Source organism: Ceratotherium simum, chromosome 40, assembly GCF_057802395.1.
Source record: "Ceratotherium simum simum isolate JZ-2026a chromosome 40, ASM5780239v1, whole genome shotgun sequence".
In the NCBI taxonomy this organism is placed as follows: Eukaryota; Metazoa; Chordata; class Mammalia; order Perissodactyla; family Rhinocerotidae; genus Ceratotherium; species Ceratotherium simum.
In genome coordinates this window covers 14,552,255-14,570,439 of record NC_141939.1, presented here as the reverse complement: position 1 = coordinate 14,570,439, position 18,185 = coordinate 14,552,255, and the positions used below count along the sequence as shown (strand labels likewise).

Here is an 18,185-nt window from a genome sequence, read left to right as displayed (position 1 = left end):
GCTTTCACCTGTGTACCTTCACTCGGCTGCCTGGGTTATCTTAGTAGCCCTACCATGACATAACCCATGCAGACAAGATTCTGATTCACTCCAACTAACCCACTGCCACCTTTGGCATCATATAGATGACATTCTGAGGGCCCTCTGAGGATGCCATCAGGGAAGATTTGCATCTAGTAACACAACATTTACAGCAGAGAGGATGGGCCATTGCCCCCAAAATATCCAAGGACCCGCACTTCTGTCAAGTTTCTTGGCATAGTGTGGCAGCTGAGGGCCTCAAAATTCCTCTCACTATAAAATATCAACTCCTCACCATCAAGCCTCTCATGTCGTTATGGCAGGCACAGCATGTATTAGATCTCTTCACCTTTTGGAGGCAACATATTCCACACTTATCTGTTTTACTTACGCCTATTTATGCTGTTACATGCAAATCAGCTTCTTTCCATTTGGGAGGACCTCATCAAACGGCCTGGGGCTAGCCAGGCAGGCCATAGAGCAGGCTCTGCCCTTAGCCTCTCGGGGCTCAGACTTCCAAGTTGAATCGCTGGCGAAACCTGATTATGCCTCATGGAGTCTCTGGACTAAGCATGCTCTAACTGGCTGCCCATGGGGTTCTGGACCAAACGCCTACCCTAGACAGCAGCCTGGTACACAACACTCAAGCACCAAATTTTGGCAGCACACTGGACCCTTCTAGAGATAGAGGCATTCACAGCCCACACTGCTCTGCAACAGGTCCCCATCATGTGTTGGGTCAGAGATTCAACCCAGCATGGCCACTGAGGCCTCATTGTTAAAATGGAAATGGTACCTTCAAGAAAGGGCTAAATCTGATGTCAGTGGGGCTTCCCCCACATTCAGCCTCTTGCCCACTGACATGGAGGTGCAGCTAGTGGCACCCCCACTGCCAGCCACTCTAGCAGCTTCGAGAGCCCCTTGGGGCCAACTGTCTGACATGGAAAGGGAGTCAGTGTTCTTCACCTACAGCAGCACCACCACTGTGCACAATGCAGCCCGCTGGAAGGCTATAGCATCTCATCCTGCTAGTGACATATCCCTAGTCGAGGAGGGCTCTCCTGGCTTGGCCCAACTGGCAGAATTGGTGGCAGTGCGCCTGGCTCTAACAACAGGCAATAAAAATGGGACTCTCAAAGGCACACATTTTTACTGACTCCTGGGCAGTAACCATTGGGCTCACAGTCTGGTCTGTACAATGGCAAAAGGATAATTTAATGATTAGGGAAAGCCACTCTAGGGTGCCTCCGTTTGGAGAGAGAGAGCCTACTCGTATATGCCGATTGTGGTCACTTATGTCTCTGTACACACATGCCAACAAATCCCAGAAGCACATTATAATAACACTATAGACTCCTTATCCAAATTGCATTCTTGTTCCAAGGCCCTGCATAAGCCACCTCGCAGAATACCAGACACAGCCCCAGATGTAACTATTCCTCCTGCAATGCCATACCCACTAGGAGAGTGGGCCATTATTACATCAGGCCACAGGGGAGCGACAGCACTCACTGATTGGGCATGCACTGTGGCATTCTCCTCACTCTGGCTCTATCCAAAGTGGTGGTAGTTACTTGTCCGGTTTGCTTCCAAACAAAACTCTGGAAGGGGCTCCCAGGGGCGACAGACTATTGATGGCAAATTGATTTTTATTAAACCGCTGCTGCCCTCTGCTGGAGCTAGTAGGTATGCAGCCACCATCATCAATGCGTCTCTGGACTCCTGCTGGCTGCTCTGTCCTGAGCACTGCTTCCTATCCTGAAAACTCCTTCTTAACTAGGGATGTGCACAACCTCTTTGGACCACCAGACATTATGGACTCAGATCAAGGTACCCATTTCAACTTCCAAGCTGTTCAGTCATGGGCTCTAGAACATGGAATCCTGTGGAATTTCCATCTAAATTACTGGCCCCAAGTGGGTGGACTCATAGAGAGGCACAATGGCCTACTCGAAGACATGCTCCTCAAGCTTTTAAATAATAGGGGTCCCCCAAATGGACTGAAATTTTACCCCAGGCTTGAATACTGCTTATTCCCTAGCCCTCAGGTGTCCAACCGCCCACACCAATTATCAGTCTTCTCCAGAGACTCCCCTGCTAGTGCTTACAGGGAAGCCCCACTGCTCTGACATCAGAGAGGACATCATTCACATCTGCTTACCGGATGAATGCTCCCTACCATTTTGACTTTTTGATCATCTCCCATCTTCCTCATGCTGGCAACATGATCGAGGGTGGAATGTGCAGTATGACCGTCTTATAATGGAGGGGACAAACCCCTACCCACTAGTTTAGAGATTATGATTATACAGATTTCGTTGGCCAGACAATGGCCCAGTACCAGTGCAAAGCTAGGCCCACAGGCTTTGCCTCACTATCTGGGTTATAAAGGCTAGTTAATTAAACCAAATTCATAAAAAGTTTTGCAGGAGATTGAAATTACAGCTCCAGGATCAACTAGCAGAACTGTAGATCTCGGAGAGAGGAAAAGAGGTCCTCTGCCTAGTGGATGCCCAGCACATAAAGAAACGAAGTCCTCAAGGGAACCCGGGAACCCTGCAGTTGCTATCAGTGGAGGAAGGCCAGGTCTCTACCCCACCTTAGATGAAGAGGTAAATGACCTCTTGCTCTAAAGCAACCACACTCTGCCTTTGGTCAGATTGCTGGTTGGAAGGATGCCCCTCAAAGGTAGTCAAATGCAAATACTATCCTTTTTTTTTCTTTTTTTGTGAGGAAGATCAGCCCTGAGCTAACATGGTGCTAATCCTCTTCTTTTTGCTGAGGAAGACCGGCTCTGAGCTAACATCTATTGCCAATCCTCCTCCTTTTTTTTTTCCCCAAAGCCCCAGTAGATAGTTGTATGTCATAGTTGCACATCCTTCTAGTTGCTGTATGTGGGACGTGGCCTCAGCACGGCCGGAGAAGTGGTGCGTCGGTGCGCGCCCGGGATCCAAACCCGGGCCGCCAGTAGTGGAGCGTGTGCACTTAACCGCTAAGCCATGGGGCTGGCACCGCAAATACTCTCCTTTGTCGTTGCTATTGCTCTTATTGTGTACAGCCTGGATACACAATAATTGCTGCTGGGCCCCTCCAGCCTAACCTTGTCTCAGGTGTGCTGGAGCAAACCCAGCCAGATGCACACCTGCACCACAGGATGCCTGGGTACCAGGTGCTGGCAGGCCCTGTGAGAAGGGCTTCTGCCAGTGTGCCATCAGGCGTGGATCCTGACCCAGAGTTCACATTCCTCTACGTTAAATGGTGCCAATGGAAGCGATGCTTAAATGAGCCACTCCCTCCTTATACCACGTCTCAAATTACACCCCTGGCAGAATAGCTCTCTTCATGTAACCAAATCAGACCCATCTGGCCAGCAGGTCTGTGTTCTAATGAACCCACCATAGTTTTAATGGGGCGATCTCTAGTTATAAAGCTGCCATCCACAAAATGTCCCTACAATTAGCTTATCAGTGTGCCCGGAATCTATATGCATTGTGGATGGAGTCCCCACAAAGCTCAGTCACAGGCATCACACGCTCCTTTGCAAGGTGCACCCTGATGATCTGATGGAGATCACTGAGATCTGCTCAACCAGCAGCAGAGCCCACACTTGTGGTTCCATCCTGAGCCAGGCCTCTCATGTACACACTCAGAATTAACACCAGCAGCCACTCCTACCCTTCATGGATGTCCACCTGGGAAGGCCACCCTCCCCTGGGCAGGCCTCCACCACCACTCCCAAGTATACCAATGCCTCAAACGATGTTGCCCCAGCCCAAGAGCTCACCATTGGAGATGGTCACGCCTCAGATGGTGACGTTACAACCCAAGAGGATAAGGAGGGAGACAATGCACCTCAACCTCACTCGACGTTGGGACTTTCCCCCTAAGATCGCATCTGCACCAGGAGGGAAATAGCTGTGGTAACTGTCAACCTAGAGGCTGAGTTGCAAAAATGCCTCTAGTTGAGGGACCTTGAGGACCCTATAGAATTCTATTTTTCTGAAATAGCTAACTGCTTGCCTTGGGAACCTTGCCTCTACCAAAACACTTGCACAACCATGAGTAAGTCTCCTGCTGATGGCCTGGCAGCACCAGAGGTCATTTCACCTTTATGGCAAGCCAAACTGTGTGTTCTAAACCACACTAGCCACAATAAGGCACTTCCTTGCAATACCCCTAGCTTGACCTGCCTAGACCCCATGGCTGGGAGCTCTTACTGCTGTGTGCACTGCTCGCTGTACCAGACTACAGCTTTCGCTTTCCATCTGGTGCATCCATTACAAATCCTACTCCCCTCGCCATTCACACCACCACTGCTGTCACCTTCTCCACACCCAAAATTGCCACCTCCACACCTCTCCACATCTTAGGCTTAAGCCCCTGTGCCACACCACGACCAAGTGGGACAGATCTGACATGCCAAATATATTCCTGCAAACCTCTGAGATAACAGCCCAGGCCTTGCAAGTAAAAAATGTTGGATCTGTCACCACGCAGGGCCAGACCTACAGCCCCATGTCACTATCTATCCCACAGTTCTCCCTAGTGATCAGCCCCTGCAAAACACTGCCAAGTCTCATTTAAGCTAAACCAAACCTCTAATCTAGACCCCAAACAGGACACCCTGTGGGTAAGCATCAGAATAATTAACCCCCATCCCCACCAAGGTGATACTTTCTAAAGGCTACCAATTATACTCAGACACAAAGGCTGGACCTCACCCTGTATACTCACTGCCTGTAGTGGTAAATAATGCCTCATTTGGATTCTATTATGGACTTGACTCAAGGGGCCAGGAGCAAGTCCACTTAACCCTACCCCACCCACAAGCTATCTGTGGAGATGGCTCCTATTATTGCAACATTAATACTTTTAATATTTCCAGCCACTCTTTATCCTCCCAGCACCTCTCCTCTGAAGAAGTCCTGCTCGTGTACCAAAAGGGCCATTCTTATCCCTATCCTGTTGGGACTGGCTATCCTGTTGGGACCGGTAGGTATAGGAACAGGTGCTACTGCCTTTCCCCAACAAAATCAAATACTAAAATCCACCCAGCAATCATCACCCACCCTAGCCAACTGCATGCAAACACTACACCATACTCTGAGTCTGATGCAGCAACAGCCTATGTCACTAGCACAAATGGTGATGGATCACTGACTGGCGTTAGATTTCCTATTGGTTGGATGAGGTGGAGTCTGTTCTTTACAGGGCACCTCTTGCTATATGCACATTAACAACTCAGGGCACGTCCAGGCCAACCTCCAGATGTCTCAAAGTATACAGCTCATGCATAATGTAACTAAAATATTTCAACAAATTCCCACACTCTCTGAGGTCACTGATTTGTTCTCATGGCTCTTGCCATCTGCGTGGGGGCAATGACTGAGAACGAAATTTCAAACAGTAGCTAGTCTATTATCATAGGCTTCGTTGTTATTGCTTTGGTTAAATGTGCTTTACAATGGCTTCAGAAAACAATACCCTTATCGTTTCAGATATCTGTTACATGAGTGTTTGCTATTCCTGATGCTGAGACATCACGGGATGGATTATTGAGAGTTTAGCTAAATTACTCCATAGTATTGCTGCCGCAGCATCCATTCTGTGTGGCCAAGCGGCCTGCAGGGACCTTAAACTGACACTTGCCCCTCCCTCACACACATGCCCTAGATAGCAGCCACAAGGTCACAAGTAAATCTAAGTTCCTGATATGACTCCCCCAATGGCCCTTGTGACAAGCAGTCTCCTCTACCTTCCAGGGCCCTCCCCTTAAGTGCCCCTTAGATGAGACCCCCCTCAGGGAGCTTGCCAAAACCCAGATTTTTTGGTTTGAATTGATCAATATGGCTTTAGCCCAGGAACCCCAAAGCACTCCACCTGTGGACCCTAGTAAGGGCATGTGTCCCAGGTCCTGCGGCCCTGTCTGCCTGCATTCCGCCTTGACCTCCCTGCGAGGCCCCTTGAGGCATGCTGTATACTTCCTCCAGGACCTGTGAGTAATAAACTTCTCTATTTCAATTCCTTTGTGGTCTTTGTTGAACTGAGGCTCACCATCCAGCACCCTGTGCTCCACTTCACAAATGTTAATTTAACAAAGTCACAACATCCTAATAATGGTGTATCAGGGAAAGTTGACTCATTATGATGAACTCTGAAATGTATCACAGTAAAATTATTATATTTTAAGATAAAGAAGAACATCCTTAGTGCCTGCAGGCAAAAGATTAAATAATTCATATAGTCAAGAGAATCAAATTGGCATCAGACTTCTTGAAAAACAGCATACGACGCAAGGAAAGAACAGAGCAGCATTTTTTTAAGAATTTAAGGAAAGAAAGTGTGAATGAAAGATATTATATCCAGGCAAGCTGTGCTTCAGGTATCAAGACTATAGAAAATGTTTAAAATATTCAAAACTCAGAGAATGCAACACGCATGTACCTTCCTGAGCAATCTACTAAAATGAATTTGATTCAACCAAGAGATGACTGGGAAAATATTATCTAAAGGACTGATGGTGAGCATTTCACATTATTTAATACTAGAACTAAAATTAAGAAGAGTGAGGTGATGGGTAGAAGAATAATACGTAAACCTTATAGGTTCTGACAAAGTAGAAAGAAGGCAACTTAAAATTTAGAATAAGACCATGGTAGTTGTATAAGTAATAGAGAGAGTTGAAGGATTGCTTTGAAACTGGCAGATCAGATAGTAGAAGCCTAAGTAAGAGAAAAGAGGATTAAGTCCTTATACAAAGTAATAATACACAGGCAACCAGCTACTAGGAAAGAAATTAAAAGTTTCCTAAAAACACCCCACAAAACAAAACTGCCCCAATAAAGACAATACAAAAAACTCCCACACAATTAAAAGAAAAAGAAAAACAAAAAGGATACACCAAATAGGGAAAGAACTACAGTAATAGTACTTAGTGCACATAGAAGTTTCAACACATGATAATATGACATAATTATGACCAAACATATCAGTCATATCAATAAATGTGAATGGGATTAAATCATCTATTAAAAATTTTCCAATTGGCTCATAAAGGAAATCCCAACTATATGTGGAATACAAGAGAGACACCTAAAACACAGAAAGCATAAAAATAAGAGGATGGATAGAGATAGAACATGCAAATGCAAACTATAAGAAAGCAGGGATTTTGATGCTATCAGATAAAGCAGGATTCAACTCCAAAAGCATTACATAAGACAAAGAAGGAACTTTATAATGCTAAAGACCCCATTATATCAGTAAAATATAATAATCATGAATATCTATGAACCAAATAATATATAAAGCAGAAACCACAGTAGATGTAAGGAGGACTAGAAACACATTAATAACAGGAAACTTTAACTCTGAGTGCAAGGCAAATGAGCAAAGGAAAAAATAGGAGAAGGATATAAAAGATTTAAACAACAAAAACACTTTAATAGATCTTTTGGATAATAGAGAATATATCTTCTTCTCAAGTGCACATAGAAAATTCACAAAAACTGATAATCCATTAGGGCACAAATAAAGCATCAGTAGGTTTCAAAAAGTTGGAATACTACAAACAACACTCTGATCACAAATGCAATAAAACTAGAAATTAAACACAAAGCCAAAAATTAAAAATATCCTTTCATCTGGAAATTAAAAATATTTACTAAACATCTCTGCTATAAGATTACAGAAATTCTAAAAAATGTAGTGAAATGGTACAGAAAATACTACATATCAAAACCAAGTATATTGAAAATAGTGACCAGAGAAAAATGTATAGCCATAAACAAAGAGTGAATGAAAATAAATTAAATCCCCAGCTCAAAAAGCATCTGACAGAATCCAACACTGATTTATGAGTAAAAACTCTGAGAAAACAAGGAATACAACAGAACATCTTCAGCCTGATAAACAGCATCTACAAAAAAGCTACCACTAGCATCATACTTAACGGTAAAACCTGAATGCTTTTCCACTAAGATCAGGAACAAGGCAGGGATGTCTGCTCTTGTGATTTCTATTCAACATTGCACTGGATGTTCCAGTCCATGCAATAAGGCAAGAAAATGGAATAATACGTATCCGAACTAGAAAGGAAGAAGTAAAATTTTCCTTATTCACAGAAGACTTGATTGTCTATGTAGAGAACCCAATAGAACGTACAAAAAGTGGCTCCCACACTGGAGGGGCACACTACACACTACACACCAGTGTGCTCACAGGAATCATGGCCCAGGCACAATAGGAGGGTGCATGCAACCCAAACAGGGGACACACCTGGAGCACCTGGGTCTGGTGACCAGGAGAGATTGCACTACCAGGCCCACATGACATCGTTTACACAAGGCCACCCCTTGTGTAGACCAGGAGATGTAGCTGATCTACCTAATACATAGAAATGAAAACAAAGACAGGCAAAATGAAGAAACAGAGGAAGGTGTTTCAAATAAAAGAACAAAAACCTCAAAAAAAAGAACTAAATGAAATGGAGATAAACAATCTACCGGATAGAGTTCAAAGTAATGATCACAAAGATGTTCACTGAACTCAGGAGAAGAATGGATGAACACAGTGAGAACTTCAACAAAGAGATAGAAAATACAAAAAACAATCAATCAAAGTTGAAGAATACAATAACTAAAATGAAAAAATAAGATGAGAAATAGAGGGAATCAACAGCAGATTAGATGATACAGAAGAATGAAACAGTGATCTGGAAGACAGGGTAGTGAAAATCACCCAAGTGGAACAGCAAAAAGAAAAAAAAAATTTAAAAAATGAGGATAGTTTAAGGGAGCTCTGGGACAACATCAAGCATACTAACATTCACATTATAAGGGTCCCAGAAATAGAAGAGAGAATGGAACAGAAAACCTGCTTGAAGAAATAATGGCTGAAAACCTCCCCAACCTGGTGAAGGAAACAGACATCCAAGTCTAGGAAGCACAGAGAGTCCTAAATAAGATGAACCCAAAGAGACCCATACCTGACACAGTATAATTAAATTGTCAAAAGTTAAAGAGAGAATCTTAAAAACAGCAAAAGAAAACAACTAGTTACATACAAGGGAACTCCCAAAGACTATCAGCTGATTTTTCAGCAGAAACTTTACAGGCCAGAAGGGAGTGGCACCATTTATTCAAAGTGCTGAAAGGAAAAAAACTTACAACCAAGAATACCTTACCCAGCAAAGTTATCCCTCAGAATTGAAGGAGAGGTAAAGAGTTTTCCTGAGGGGCAAAAGCTAAGGGAGTTAATCACCACTAAACCAGACTTACAAGAAATGTTAAAGGATATTCTTCAAATGGAAAAGAAAAGCCCATAAGTAGAAACAAGAAAAATATGAAACAAAAAAATCTCACTGTTAATGGCAAACATATAGTAAGTGTAACGGATCAACCATCTATATAGCTAGTTTGAAGGTTAAAAGACAAAAGTAGTAAAATCATCTATATCTACAATAATTTGTTAAGGGATACACATAATAACAACATGTAAAATAGGACTTCAAAAACAGAAAACATGGGGGGAGTAAAAATGTAGCATTTTTAGAACATGCTCAAACTTAAGCAGCAGTATATAGACTGCTATATACATGGGCTGTTACATATGAACCTCATGGTAACCACACACCAAAAACCTGTAATATATACATAAAATGTAAAGAGAAAAGAATACAAACATAACACTAAAGAAAGTCATCAAATCACAAGGGAAGAGAGCAAGAGAAGAAGAAAAGAACAGAGAAGAACAACAAAAACAACCAGAAAACAATTAACAAAATGGCAATAAGTACATACCTATCAATAATTACATTAAATGTAAATGGACTAAATGCTCCAATCAAAAGACATAGGGTGGCTGAATGGATAAAAAACAAGACCCAAATTTATGCTGCCCACAAGAGACTCACTTCAGATCTAAAGACACATTCACACTGAAAATGAAGGGATGGAAAAAGATATTCCATGCAAATAGAAAGGAGAAGAAAGCTGGGGTAGCAATACTGATATCAGACAAAATAGACTTTAAAACAAAGACTGTAACAGGAGACAAAGGACGGCATTACATAATGATAAAAGGATCAATCCAACAAGAAGATGTAACACATGTAAATATATAGGTACCCAACATAGGAGCACCTAAATATATAAAGCAAAGATTAACAGATGTAAAGGGAGAAGTTGATGGTAATACAATAATAGTGGGGGACTTTAACACCCCACTTACATCATCAGATACATCATTCAGACAGAAAATCAACAAGGAAACATTAGCCTTAAATGACACACTAGACCAGATGGACTTGATAGATATATACAGAACATTCCATCCCAAAACAGCAGACTACACATTCTTTTCAAGTGCACATGGAACATTCTCCAGGATAGATCTTTAGGCTGCAAAGGAGTCTCAATAAATTTAAGAAGATTGAAATAATATCAAGCATGTTTTCTGACCACAATGGTATGAAACTAGAAATCAATTATAGGAAGAAAACTGGAAAAAACACGAAAACCTGGAGGCTAAACAACATGCTAGTAAACAACCAACAGGTCAATGAAAAAATCAAAGCAGAAATTAAAAAGTACCTTGAGACAAATGAAAATGGAAACACAACATTCCAAAATATATCGGACACAGCAAATCAGGTCTAAGAGGGAAGTTGGTAGCGATACAGGCCTACCTCAGGAAACAAGGAAAATCTCAAGTAAACAATCTGACTTTACACCTTAAGGAACTAGAAAAAGAGGAACAAACAAAGCCCAAAGTTAGCAGAAGGAAGGAAATAATAAAGATCAGAGTGGACATAATGAAATAGAGACTAAAAAGACAGCAGAAAAGATCAATGAAACTAAGAGCTGGTTCTTTGAAAAGATAAACAAGATTGATAAACCTTCAGCCAGACTCATCAAGAAAAAAAAAGAGAGGGCCCAAATAAATAAAATTAGAAATGAAAGAGGAGGTGTTACAATGGGTACCTCAGAAATACAAAGGATCATAAGAGATTTCTACGAACAATTATAAACCAATATTTGGAAAACCTAGAAATGAATAAATTCCTAGAAACACAACTGTTCAAGACTGAATCAGGAAGAAAGAGAATCTCGAGAACAGACTGATACTAGTAATGAAATTGAATCAGTAATCAAAAAACTCCCAATAAACAAAAGTTCAGGACCATATGGTTTCACAGGTGAATTCTATCAACTTTCTCAAACTATCCCAAAAAATTAAAGAAGAAAGGGTGCTTCTAAAATCATTCTACAAGGCCAGCATTACCCTGATACCAAAACCAGAAAAAAGCACTACAAAAATAAAGTACAAGCCAATATCTTTGACAAACATAGACAGAAAAATCATCAACAGAATATTAACAAACCAAATTCAACAATACGTTAAAAGGATCATACACCATGATCAAGTGGGATTTATCCCAGGGATGTGAAGATGGTTCAATATCCACAAATCAATCAACCTGATTTACCACATTAACAAAATGAAAGATAAAATTCACATGATCATCTCAATAGATGCAGAAAAAGCATTTGACAAAATTCAACATCCATTTATAATAAAAACTCTCAATAAAGTGGGTATAGAAGGAACATACCTCAACATAATAAAGAACATCTATGGCAAACCCACAACTAACATCATCTTCAACAGTAAAAAGCTGAAACCATTTCCTCTAAGATCAGACACAAGACAAGGAGGCCCACTCTTACCACTTTTATTCAGCAGAGTATTGGAAGTCCTAGCCACAGCAATCAGACAAGAACAAGAAATAAAAGGCATCCAGATTGGAAAGGAAGAAGTAAAACTGTCATTATTTGCAGATGATGTGATACTATGTGTAGAACACCCTAAAGACTCGACACAAAGAAATATTAGAACAAATAAATGAATTCAGTAAAGTTGCAGGATACAAAATCAATATACAGAAATCTTTTGTGTTTCTATACACTAATAATGAACAATCAGAAAGAGAAATTAAGAAAACAATCCCATTTAAAACTGCATCAAAAAGAATAAAATACCCAGGAATAAATTTAACCAAGGAGATGAAAGGCCTATACTCTGAAAACTATAAGACATTGAGGAAAGAAATTGAAGATGATACTAATAGATGGAAAGATATACTGTGCTCACAGATTGGGAGAATTAATATTGTTAAAATGTCCATACTACCCAAAGCAGCCTACTGACTCAATGTGATTCCTATCAAAATACCAACGGCATTTTTCACAGAATTGGAGCAAATAAGCCTAGAATTTGTATGGAATTACAAAAGACCCTGAATAGCTAAAGCAATGTTAAGAAAGAAGAGCAAAGTTGGAGGCATCACGTTCCCTGATTTCAAACTGTACTACAAAGCTATAGTAATAAAAACTGTATGGTACTGGCACAAAAACAGACATGTAGACCACTGAAGCAGAATAGAGAGCCCAGAAATAAATCCATGCTTATATGGTCAATTAATCTATGACAAAGGAGGCAAAAATATACAATGGACAAAAAGACCCCATGTGTCTTCAATAAATGGTGTTGGGACAACTGGATAGCTACATGTAAAAGACTGAAACTGGACCACTTTCTTATACCATGTACAAAAATAAACTCAAAATGGATTAAAAAATTAAATGTAAGAACTGAAACCATAGGACTTCTAGAAGAAAACATAGGCAGTAAGCTCTTTGACACTGGTCTTAGCAATTTTTTTTGTACTTGTTTTCAGGCAAAGGCAACAAAACCAAAAATAAACAAACAAGACTATATCAAACTAAAAAGCTTCTGCACAGCAAAGGAAATCATCAACAAAATGAAAAGGCAATCTACTGAATGGGAGAAGATACTTGTAAATGATATATCCAATAAGGAGTTAATATCCAAGATATATAAAGAACTCCTACAACTCAATATCAAAAAAACAAACAATCCAATTAAAAAATGGGCAGACGACCTGAATTGACATTTTGCCAAAGAAGCTATACAGATGGCCAACAGGTACACGAAAAAATGCTCAACGTCACTAATCATCAGGGAAATGTAAATGAAAATCACAATGAGGTATCACCTCACACCTGTCAGAATGGCTCTTATCAAAAAGACAACAAATAACAAGTGTTGGTGAGAATGTGGACAAAAGGGAACCCTTGTGCATTGTTGGTAAGAATGTAAATTGGTACAGCCACTATGGAAGACAGTATAGAGGTATCTCAAAAAATTAAATATAGAACTACCAAACGATCTGGCAATTCCACTTTTGGGTATTTATCCAAAGAAAACAAAAATACTAACTTGAAAAGATATATGCACCACTATGTTCATTGCAGCATTATTTACAATAGTCAAGATACGGAAGCAACCTAAGTGTCCATCAATGATGAATGGATAAAGAAGATGTGGTATATATGCACAATGGAATATGACTCAGCCATAAAAAAGAATGAAATCTTGCCATTTGTGACAACGTAGATAGACCTGGGGGGTATTATGCTAAGCGAAATAAGTCAGGTAGAGAAAGAAAAATACCATATAATTTCACTTCTATGTGGAATCTAAAAAACAGAACAAAGAAACAAGCAAAACAAAGCAGAAACAAGCTCTTAGATACAAAGAATAAACTGGTGGTTACCAAGGGGAGAGGAGTGGCAGAATGGGTGAAATAGGTGAAGGGGATTAAAAGGTACAAAATTCCAGTTATAAAGCAGATAAGTCACGGTGACATGATGTATAGCATAGGAAACGTAGTAAATAATATTGTAATAACTTTGTATAGTGACAGACGGTTACTAGACTTGTTGTGGTGATCATTTCATAATGTATATAAATGTTGAATCATTGTGTTATACAACTGAAACTAATAGAAGATCGTATGTCAACTATAGTGAAAAAAAATGGAAAAACGAATATGTTCTCTTAAAAAATAATAACAGTGGATTTTCAATAGGTATTACTTTATGAATGAAGATACATTAGGTTTTGAGAGGTTTAACAACTTGCTTAAGGTAACCTCGATAAGAATCCAAACCAGCATTTGAAGCTGGACTGTTTGATTCTGAAGTGGGTTGTCTCCTATTGCAGATGCTATTATTTACTATTTGTAAAAACATGTCCTTGAGCCAGCCCTGATGGCCTAGTGGTTAAAGTTCAGTGCTCACTGTTTCGGCGGCCCAGGGTTCAGTTCCTGGTGGCGGAACCACACCACCCATCTGTCAGTTGCCATGCTGTGGTGGCTGCCCGTATAGAACTAAAAGGACTTACAACTAGATGTATACAACCATGCACTGGGGCTTTGGGGAGGGAAAAAAAGGAGGAAGATTGGCAACAGATGTTAGCTCAGGCCAAATCTTTCCCTGCAAAAGAAAAAAAATCCAAAAACAAAACACAAAACATGTCCTTATTCCTAATTGATTGAAAGCTCCTCAAGAGTGCTATGTTTTATATTTCTTAGTATCTTTGGTGTGAAGTGTAACAATTTGTTGATAATAATGATACTACATACAATTTAGCTTGATTCTCTGGTAGACAGGTTATAGATAAAGCACATTTGAAGACAATCCTCTATAAGAGGGTGGCACAATGACACAGGAATATGGTTCTTAATTACTGGATGCTAGGAGTCCTCAGGCCTGCCTTTACCGTGTTATACATTCGTGGTCACTCTCAAGTTCTCAATCAGTAGCAGGGTATGTGCTCTTTCACGCGACCCAATCATATATTTTAGGAGAGGAATTTAGGAGTCTTTTTTCCCAATTGAAGTATGTTGACCTGACGCCCCTTCAAACTCCTTCCCAGTTCCCTTTGGAAATATTTTCCAGAAGTCTGATTGTAGAAATAATTCTCTTCTCAGATGCAAAATGACCCAGCACAGCGGTTATGACCTCATGCGTCCTAGCTGGGCACTTACCTGAGGGGCTGGGCGGGGGCAGAGTCCACTCGATGAAAGGCTGCCGGTCAAAGGTGTTGGCCCGCTGGCACTTCTGCACATCTCCGTCATTTTGGATCATGTCCACAATCTCCTGTGTCCAGGTTGTGCCTAAAAACATTAGTTATTCTCAATTCCACCCACTCAGTGCACAATTTAATTCTATTTCCTTGACTATTCTCATATTGAGTAAAATTCACATTTGGTGAGTGTTGAGCCATATTAGCTCGTCATCTCCTCTGCATAACACCCAGCGTGGACAAAGCCTCTGTGTGACACCCAGGATGGATAGAGCCTCTCCTGTGAACACTGGTGGCCCCTGTGCTCATTGTTAAGGTCTGCTTACATATCTGCCTTGTGAGACTCAGAGCTCAGCAGAGGTAGGGACCTGTCCTTTTGTTCCTGTTATCTTTAGTACCTAGCATAGGGCTTTGCACCCGATAGATGTAGCTCGAGCAAAAGAATACTGAATCAAATCAATGTGGGGAAATACAAAGCTGAGTTAGCCACTGTCCCTGCTCTAACAAGCTTACAATCTTTTTGGAGGAGTTAAGATATGACAGCGACTGCTTCTAGCCTAGTTAATATCCACTCTTCCCTTCTGTCTCAAATTAATAGATCCTCAATTTTTAGCTGGGCATATAGGTACTTGGCTCAAAGGTGACATTTTTCAGTCTTTCTTGAAGCTAGATGTGGCCATGCCATTAAATTTTGGGAAGCTGTCTTTAAAGGGAAGGAACATGACCTTATGCCTCCCTTCCTACCTCCTTGCTGCTGTTTGGAACGTGCATGTGATGGCTGAAGCTCCAACAGTCTATTGGACTATAAAACCAAAAGATACACATGAAGACGGTGGAACAGAAAGTTAGAAGGACCCAGGCTCTCCGCTGATCGATGTGGCCACCATTTTAGCCCTGGATTATTAGCCTCCAGGCTGCTTTTTCTTTTGTGTTATTTTGGGTTCTCTGACGCTTGTAGCCAAATTGAATCCTACCTGATACAGAAGAGGGATATAGATAAACATATGAGTAGCAAAGACCTAGATTGTGTCTGTTGTCCATCAAATATCCATTTTCCTCTTTACACCAAAAGTATTTGGTGTCTCCCCGACTCTTAGCCAAACCTGATGCTCAGTGATACGTAAGACATACACACAGATAACTAAAAGTGTACAGTCTACAGTAAGAGCCATAGAGGACGTGCAAAGGGCTATAGTAGTTCTGAGGAGGAGGGCCAACTTATGGTGGAAGGGATCAGTAAGGCTGGGTTGAGATGATAGCTTTGGAGTGAAGAGTTAAAGCAAGCCTAGAATGTCCACCCACATTAAGAAGCCAGGGCATCCCCGGTGTGGAAACCTCAGGAGCCAGGATAAAGGCAGGCATATTTCCACATTGGGAAGTAAAAGTTGGGCTCACAGGGGGTTGGGAGGTGGTGAGGCAGGTGGGAGAATAAGGCTGGAGAGAGAGTTTGCACTGTTGTGTGGCGGGTCTTGGGGATGACTGCATAATTTCCAAGTTGAGCTGAAAACAAATATCTGCTCTGAGGTGCATTACAAATTAAGTTCAGGTCTGAGCAAGAGACGTACAAACCAGACAGGACAGGAGACTCTTGAGAAATTGAACTGAATTTCTCAAGACATTCAGGGGCCCAAAGGAAGCCCCTACTCTAAGTAAGACCTGGCTGGTTAGCAATGTTGAGTGGTGAGAACAGAGTGAAGCCTAGGGAGGGAATTCTGAGCCAGGGAGGACAGAAATCCGTTCCAAGATGGTTCACAGAACTGCCCTGAACGAACTCTTCTGAAATCGTTCCAGTTATGAACATCTAGAGTTCTTTTTCTTGAGCCAAATGGCCACTTGAGAGACTTTCCCAAACTGGTTACAGCTTAAAGTTTCTGACCTCACTCGGTCCCACTGGTTTAAATGATGAATACAGAGAACACAGGGGATGACCAGCTGTACACAGTCTTCCCTGATTGTGATGGGCTCTGTTCCTCTGCCCCTGCACAAGCCTGGCATACCCTTTGCCTCTTCCGACTCTTACATTTTCCAAACTCCTCTTCATTTCATAAGATTCTGGTATGTGTCACCCCCTTTCCCAGATCCTTCCCACTGTATGGTGTAGGTTTGGGCCCAACACTGTTAACACTTGTTACAGTGGGGTGAAAGTACTCAGTTCCACTAAGTTCCACTGTCTCCTCCACTAAGAGAAGCTTCTTATGGGCAAGGGCTGTGATTACTTCCAGGAGAGCTTAGCAGATAAGACAAGGAGTGGCTGGGTTGGCAAGATTTACTGTAAGAACTTCTGTGCTATTTTTCAGACTCTATGCTTTTAAATCATTCTGTACTTCATTCAGTCCTTTGATGATTTGGGATTCTGCCCGTCGTTTTCTCCATCAGGGACCTAAATAAAAAGGAGGATCTTGGATTGTAGGGGACTGGAGCTCACAAGTGAGTCTGGTTTTCATTTTCTCAGGGGCCTGCCCTGGTGACAACCTGCACTTTTAAAATCGAGATGCCCCTTCCAGGTGTCACGGCTTCTCTGAAGCTGGCTTCCCCACCACCAGTTTCTCAAACCTACCTGCCTTTGCATAGGTCGCAATGAGGAGATCATCAGGTTTTGCTTGGAAATTCCAGATTTTGTCCCAGTTATCACTCATTATCTTGGTCATGAGGATTCCATTCACTTCTTTCGTTTCTGGTTGTAGGTATTTTCCCTCCAGGCAGAGATCTTTCATTTTCTCCAAGGACATCTTTCTATGTGGACTTACTTGACAGGTGCTTAAAAGAAAGTTGTGCTTGTGTCGTTTCTAATGCTTAGAGCCGTCGTTCCTTTTTAAAAAAATTATTCTCTGAGAAAGTTAGGAGAGATACTATGTTTAGTGTTAATTTGAGAGAAGTCAAAACTATGGGAGCTTGAAGCATTTTGAATAGCTTTGTTTCAGAGTGTAAAGATGATAAAGAGATGAACATATTTCTGATGGAAATAAAGGCCACAGAGGAAGATAAAACTGGGAGATGTGTTAGACAATGGGGTTCTGGATTGGCTCATCAGAGATGGCCTGTTTGAGGCCTGAATGACAAAGAGGAGACAATCATGCAGGGGGACCAGGGAAGAGGGCCATTAAGTTCACAGACCCTTTTCAAGTTTGAGCCACAAAAGAAGGCCAGAATGGAATCAGCACTTAGGTTGATTGGACACAAACCAGTGTTGAAACAGGCTGGGGGTAGGTTGA

General features: G+C 41.5%; 1 protein-coding gene across 1 annotated transcript in view; it reads right to left on the bottom strand.

The window, feature by feature from the left end:
- LOC101392812 (sulfotransferase 1C1) overlaps nucleotides 1–17,719 on the bottom strand; it is a 31,872-nt gene extending 14,153 nt beyond the window's left edge. Inside the window, exons 1-2 of the mRNA XM_004435885.3 lie at nucleotides 17,531–17,719; nucleotides 14,936–15,064 (exon numbers count right to left, since the gene is read on the bottom strand). Of these exons, the coding sequence (XP_004435942.1) occupies nucleotides 14,936–15,064; nucleotides 17,531–17,702 (301 nt within the window). The 5' untranslated portion in view covers nucleotides 17,703–17,719. The remainder of the gene's footprint in view (nucleotides 1–14,935; nucleotides 15,065–17,530) is intronic.
- Between the last annotated feature and the right edge of the window lie 466 nt (nucleotides 17,720–18,185).